Here is a 6,962-nt window from a genome sequence, read left to right as displayed (position 1 = left end):
AATCATGCTTAAAATTTCTATTTCTTAACCACTGAGCCAACCTCCAGCCCTGGGACACTAATTCTCCTACCTCCCCTGCCTGTGTCCCAAGATGGCCATTTCCCACCCTCTCCACCCCTGAACACCTCCTATATGCCTCACCAGCCTAGCTTGGAGCTCACGGCCTTGATTCTGTCTTACTGCGAAAACAGTGAAGAATCTCACTCTCATATAATCTACCAAATGACTGTCACATGGCTCCCTTGGCACACACTGCCCCTGCCTCTGCCCAAGGCCATTCCCCTGTTGTGACTGGGCCTCAGTCCCTTTTGTCTATTCACCAGCTTTGGCCTTCCCATTTCTGCTTCTTCATCCAGTGTCTCCAACTCCCCACACACTGCAGCTCATTCTGTCAGTATGAAAACAGCCTGAGAGATGCAGCCCCCTCTCCCAGCCTTTAAACTGTTAGTTAATTGGAGTTAGGTATCCATCCTTTGAAGCCACAGGACACCTAGACAGGGGCTCGTGGAAGCAGCCTGTGATTGGTATCACTCTTCTGTCACACAGAGCAGCAAAGTGATGTCACGAAGGCTAGACAACCTTTGCAGAGTCTGCAACATCTCCTGGCTTAATACAACAAACCCACCTTCTTCTTTGCTATTTATGTGGGCAGTCACAACCTCTTCAGCCATTCTCCTTGCTGGAACATCTCTGGAATCATCTGGCCTCCCTCCCTTGTTCTTGACTGCAACCATTCTGCTTCTGAATAGACCTGCTCTCCCCTGGTCTCCTTATTGACAAGTCTGCAGGTCGCTCTCCAGCCATTTTTGGATGATGGTCTGGCTGCTCCTGACACAGTGCTCTTTAAGAGGGGGTTGCCTTGATGTTTCCTAACTCTAAGGCATGCTCACTTCTCACTGCTCCACCTCCCTCAGGAGGTCTGGACTTTACTTGGAGTTCTATCTTCCAACCTCTCCCTTGTCTTGTCTGTCTTCAACCCCTAAGAAATGTCACCCTCTCTCACGTTTTAAACACCATCACCTGTTGATAAACTTCCCATTTCTCTGCCAGACCGCTGAGGAGTCTATTGAAGCACCCAGACAACACCCACAATGTTGCTCATCTAAAGGCATCTCGGGTGCACTGGCAATGTCACCAACGCTCCACTCTTGCTGATAGAACGGTCGTCCACAGCTATCCTCTGCCCAGTTTCTGTTTCTCACACTCTACTACCAGCAGACTTCAGTGACTCCTCCTTGCATCCTACTTCTTACTTGGATAATCCCCATAGTTTGTTTTAGAAACCTTAAAACATAAACCATATGTACACACACACACACACACACACATTAATAGTTTTTAAAAATAATGTAAAACAGACTTTGCCACTAAGCTATTCATACTTTTCCTATCACATATACAGGACAATATCCAAAGTCCTCCCTGCCTGGACTCGGGTCCTCTGTGACCAAGTGCTTGGTGTCTCCTCCCCTCCCCCTCCCCACCCCTACTCCAGCCGCACTGACCTCTTCAGGGCCTTTGCACAAGCTCGTCCCATCAGGCTGGATTTCTTTATTTATTTAATTCTTAAGCCCCATGCTGACCACCTCAATAAATCCTTACTGTTCACTCCACTTCCCATGTTCCCCTTGTCCTCTACTGAGTGTTACCACAGGCTTATCAGCTTACATTTATTGTCATTTCCCTTTTCAGATGTAAGCTCTATTGAGGACTCCAGTGTTCTCTCTCTCTCTCTCTCTCTTTCTCTCTCTCTCTCTCTCTCTCTCTCTCTCTCTCTCTCTCTCTTTCTCCAGTGTTTCTTTGTATAACAGCCCTGGCTGTCCTAGAAGTCACTCCATAGACTAGGCTGTCCTCAAACTCGCAAAGATACACCTGCCTCTGCATCCCCAGTGCTGGGATTAAAGGCGAGAGCCACCATGCCTGGCTCTCATGCAATGAATGTTCTATAAGCATTTATCAAGGAACTGCCCAGGTGTTAGGTAATATGTGAAGCACTAAAATTCTAGAAATACCTAAGGCAAAGTTCTGCTCACTCCACCTGTAAAGTGGGGGACGGGACAGAAATGGTGTTCTAGAATTATCTTGTCAAGTGTAGCTGGAGTATCCTGAGAACTGGAAGGTTGATTTTCGCTTGAAGGGGTGCTCGTCACATGGAGGTAGGGGGAGAGGACTAGATTTGCAGTTCAGCCTTGAGCTTGCTGGAAGAGACATCTGAGAAGGGCACTGCAAACAGCAGAAAGAATCTCAGTATCAGAGAGGCCCTGACCCCATTACAGATGGTTGGGAGCCACCATGTGGTTGCTGGGAATTGAACTCAGGACCTCTGGAAGAGCAGTCAGTGCTCTTAACCGCTGAGCCATCTCTCCAACCCCACGTGAAGCATTTTTCTAACATCACAAATTATACTAGTTTGTTTATTGTTGGGAGCCGCCCCCACATTCGCCGTCACAAGATGGCGCTGACATCCTGTGTTCTAAGTGGTAAACAAATAATCTGCGCATGTGCCAAGAGTAATTTTCCACTACATGTACTCTGCCTTTACTCAGCCATGGGCTGCAGCCAATCAGGGAGTGATGCGTCCTAGGCGAAGGATAACTCTCCTAAATAGGGACAGGGTTTCGCTTTCGTTTTTGGGGGCCTTTCGTTTTTGGGGCTTGGGGCTTGCGCTCCTGGCCCCTGAAGATGTAAGCAATAAAGTTTTGCCGCAGAAGATTCTGGTTTGTTGTGTTCTTCCTGGCCGGTCGTGAGAACGCGTTTAAGAGTTTATGTATGTTAAGAAATCTTCCATCTGTCCATCTAGATCAGACAAGAAATCACCTTTGGGCTCCTTACCGCAGGGCCATCTCTCTAGCCCCAGTTGACATCTTTTTAACAGGTGCCTTCATAGTTTCGAATTTTTTTCTCAGACCCCCAAAGCTCCAGTGGTTCTCTGACCCTCTTGTCCTGAGAACCATTTTGTATCTCCCTGTCCTCCATTCCTTTCTGACCTTCATCAAGGGAAAGGTAGAAGTTCCAGACAGTGTCCTTTCTGCACAGGGTCATGTCAACTCTAGATCTCTGCAGTTGCTGTCAATGGCCTTGCACCCGTCCAGATACAGCTGGAAAATGACCGAAACCTACCTCGCCATAGTTTCACATGGACACATACACTTTAATGAAGGACTTGACATTGTTTATCTTCACATATAATTCCCCTATGTAAACCATACAGCAAAGCAAGGTAGATTATCTAATGCTCAGTGGTGAGTGCTATGTAAAAGGGAGATTGCACGTCATAATTAATAAGGCGAATTTATGCAATTTACAGACTCATTCCTGGAATCTGTTTTGTAACTTGTTGTTTTGAATCCAAGACATATTGTTTATGACAAAGTGTCTGGAACATTAGTACCAAGAAATCCCATGAAGGCCGTTGAGGCGGTAATGTAACAAAGGCACACCAGAGAGTAATATGATTGTGTAAGAATGTGGTGTAAAACAATTCTGAACATTGGTATTCAAAGAAGGCAATTTAATTAGAAGATGATACATGAGAGAGATGGTTGCCCCTTCTATGGGATGTCTAAGCCCCTTAAAGGGTTTGGGGAGCTCTGTCTTCTTTAATATCTATTTTCTAATGAAAGAATATACACCCTTTTCCCTTGGTGTTACCAAATCCTGAACTGTTTTTTTTACAATCAGGGAAAGGGGAGGGTTTGAGTCTGGTCTTGAAGAGTTGATTTTGGGCAGCAGAGAGTTTAGAAGATTGTATGAGGAAATTTTAGTTGAACAGAACTTGGAAGGTAAAGAAAGAATCCTGGTATGGGCACAATTTCACCTGAAAAGGGCAAATGAGAAGGGGATGGAGGATACTAGATGGAAGGCATAAATAGCTCACACCAGAACGAAGGGAATCATGCCATTGGAGTTGGCTTTCGGCGGTGTTTGGTGTTATGATCATAAAAAGGGAAAGAGCTGTAAGAATATGTTCTGGCGGGGTGTAAGGGGAGGAGGTGTCTCAGCGGGGCCCATGCGGAGGCATTCCCCTCCCCTGAGAGGCCAGCCACAGGATGGTATAGTACAGAATAGAGTTTATTCAGGGCATGGGGAGGGGAGTTAAGAGAGTAGTAGAGGCAGAGAAAGGCAGAGAGGAGAGAGCAGAGAAGTGGAGGTGGGCCATGACCATGTGGAGAGAGGGGGGAAGGGAAGGGGAGCAAGGGGGAAAGAGGTAAGAGAGACAAGAGAATAAGAGAGAGAGGAGGGGCCAAGCCACCCCTTTTATAGTGGGCCAAGCCTACCTGGCTGTTGCCAGGTAACTGTGGGGAGGAGCATATACCTGGTTGCTGCCAGGAACTGTGGGGGTGGAGTTTAGACAGAATACCAACATTTGGAGCACTGATTTTTTTTTGGGGGGGGGGCGGTTCTCTGTGTAGCCCTGGCTGTCCTGGAACTCACTCTGTAGACCAGGCTGGCCTCGAACTCAGAAATCCACCAGCCTCTGCCTCCCGAGTGCTGGGATTAAAGGTGTGTGCCACCACAGCCAGCTTGGAGCACATATTTTTGTTACTGAACCGGGTGGTGTCTTAGTTACCTTTACTACTGTGGTGATAAAATGCCCGGCAAAGCAACTCAAGGGAGAACAGGTTTGTTTTGGTTTGCAGTTTTAGGGTATGGTCCATCATGGCAGGAACTTGAAGGGGCTGGTTGTACTGCATCGACAGGCAGGAAGCAGGAAGCGAAGGAATGCTGGTATTCACTCTCATCCTCTTCCATAGTCCAGGACTCAAGCCTAGGGAGTAGTGCCATCCACTTTTGGGGTACATCTTCCCACCTCTAGTAACTTAATTCCTCACAGGTATGTATGCCAGGGGCTAACTTAATCTGAATAATTCTTCACTGGTGACCCTGATCCTACAGATTTCACAACCAACACTAACTGCTCAGGTAGTTCCCATAAGACATAGAATTTGTGCAGTATCATACTCTCCTGGTAATTTTGGTGACACCTCATTGGACAAATAGTACTGATTTTATGTGTCAATCCATTGAAACTCGTGCCTTTAATATACGTCAAATTCCACTTCTGACCTTCTACACAACCTTTTCTTCTTTCTCCAGCCTACGCTGTAGGGTCCTGAGTAAAGTATCTCATTCTCCAGTGTCCCTTCTTCTCACTTTTAAATGACATCACAGAACTACATAATCTATCCTTTCTAACCCCGAAAATTTCATTATGAAATTCTCCATAACGAAAAACCTTAAAAAACCAGGAAGATGAGACCTAATTATATGGCCCCAAATCATTTAGCAGTGATCTGAATATCACGGAAAACACACACACACACACACACACACACACACACACACGCACGCACGCACACACACACACACACACACACACACGTAATGTCTGTGCTCTGAACTGTTTGAGTGTGGGCCTGTCCTGGTATTTAAAAAAAAAAAAAAGAGGCCAGAGGCTGGTAAGATGGTTCAATAGTTAAGGGCACTTATCTCCAAGCCTGAGACCTGAGTTTAATATCCAGAATCCCCATGGTTGGAAGGAGAAAAGTCTTTCACAGTTTGTCTTCTGAACTTCACACACTAAATATAATTTGTCTTGTTGTATTTTTAAATGGTGTGTGCATTTCCTATGGGAGATACGTGCACATGAGTGTGCCCATGCATGTCCCTACGGGAAATAAGGTGCATGCCACAGCCTCCTACCAGGTGCTGAGAAGCAAACTCACATCTTCTGCAATGTCCTTTACACCATCTCTCCTGCTCTACCCAAGCCCATCTTCTAACCCAAATTAAAAAATAAAATAAGAAGACGCCAAGGCTGGGGGTGTGGCTACTTTGGTAGAGGGTTTGCCTAACTTGAAGGAAGCCCTGGGTTTGATCCCCAGCACTGCACAAAACTCCAGTTTGGTAGTCGAAGTCTGTTATCCCATCACGCTCTGAAAGTGGAGGCAAGAGGATCAGAAATTTAGAATCATCCTCAGTTACACAGCGAGTTAGATGACAGCCTGACTCCCTACCCCCGCCCCCCCCCCCACACACCCCAAAAAGAGGCCAGAGAACAACTGCAAAATCTGTTCACTCTTATCTCCTCCCACACAGAGAGAGCAATCTGCAGAACCGCAAGAAGATAAAAGCCTATCGTCCCACCCGGAGATGCGCCATGAGCACGGGGGAGGGCAGCCTCGAGCACCGGGGAGGGCAGCCTCCAGCCGGAACCTCCCGGTGCTGCTGCGCTGGCCGGAGGGGCCCGAAGCCCCGGGATCGGACGGAAGCGTGGTCGCCACACTTCCGGTGTCCTGTCCCGGACTGTCTACATGTCCGGCGCCTGCCACACTTCCTGTTGATCCCGGCAGCGGGGGGCCGGGCTGAGGGGCGGGCCGCGGAGAGTGGGCAGGCGCGGGCTCCGAGCTAAGTCTCAAGTCCCCGAGCGCCGAGTGTCCCCTCCTCGCATCCCGCGCTCCCTCGCCGCCGCGCCATGCCCGCCGTGGACAAGCTCCTGCTGGAGGAGGCGCTGCAGGACAGCCCCCAGGTACCCCCGGGAAGGCTGGGAGGGAGCCGCGGTGCCCCACCGGCGCTCGGGGAGGTCGGGCAGTCGTTGTCCCACAGTAGTAGCTCCCTAGCAGGGTAACAAGGTTTTCAAGCAGTGTCTCGTGCAGAAGAAGGCGACAGCACTATCCACACAGACGCTGCTGGTACTAACGAGTCCACGAGACCTAATGAATGCAGGGGCCGGAATAGGAAGCACAGAAAACCTGGATCCATCGCCAAGTCGACCCAGGGAAGAGAAAATTCCAACATTTGCCCCATTTGTGCCACAGGGTGGTGGTGATGGGGCTTCATTAATATAGTGGAGATGTGAATCAAGCCCTTTGAGCTTGAGATAGTGCATAGTGACAGTAGTTCAGAAGTCACAGGACTTTCCCCAGGGATCTTCTATTCCCTTTCCTGGTATGGCATCCCTA

The 6,962-nt window shown here is 48.4% G+C and overlaps 1 protein-coding gene across 4 annotated transcripts in view; it reads left to right on the top strand.

Moving 5' to 3' along the window:
* Window positions 1–6,179: 6,179 nt before the first annotated feature.
* The window catches only part of Appl2 (adaptor protein, phosphotyrosine interaction, PH domain and leucine zipper containing 2), a 48,845-nt gene continuing 48,062 nt past the window's right edge, over window positions 6,180–6,962 (top strand). For 2 of the 4 annotated variants that reach the window (XR_380384.4, XM_006513509.4), the window contains exon 1: window positions 6,180–6,529. Coding sequence is in view for 2 of the 4 variants with exons in the window: in XM_006513509.4 (XP_006513572.1) it covers window positions 6,476–6,529 (54 nt within the window). In the remaining 2 variants the exon portion in view is untranslated. The remainder of the gene's footprint in view (window positions 6,530–6,962) is intronic. The other 2 variants (XM_006513511.4, NM_145220.2) reach the window with 2 other exon arrangements.

This window comes from Mus musculus, chromosome 10, assembly GCF_000001635.26.
Source record: "Mus musculus strain C57BL/6J chromosome 10, GRCm38.p6 C57BL/6J".
NCBI classification, from domain to species: domain Eukaryota; kingdom Metazoa; phylum Chordata; class Mammalia; order Rodentia; family Muridae; genus Mus; species Mus musculus.
This window is presented reverse-complemented; position numbering and strand designations above follow the sequence as displayed.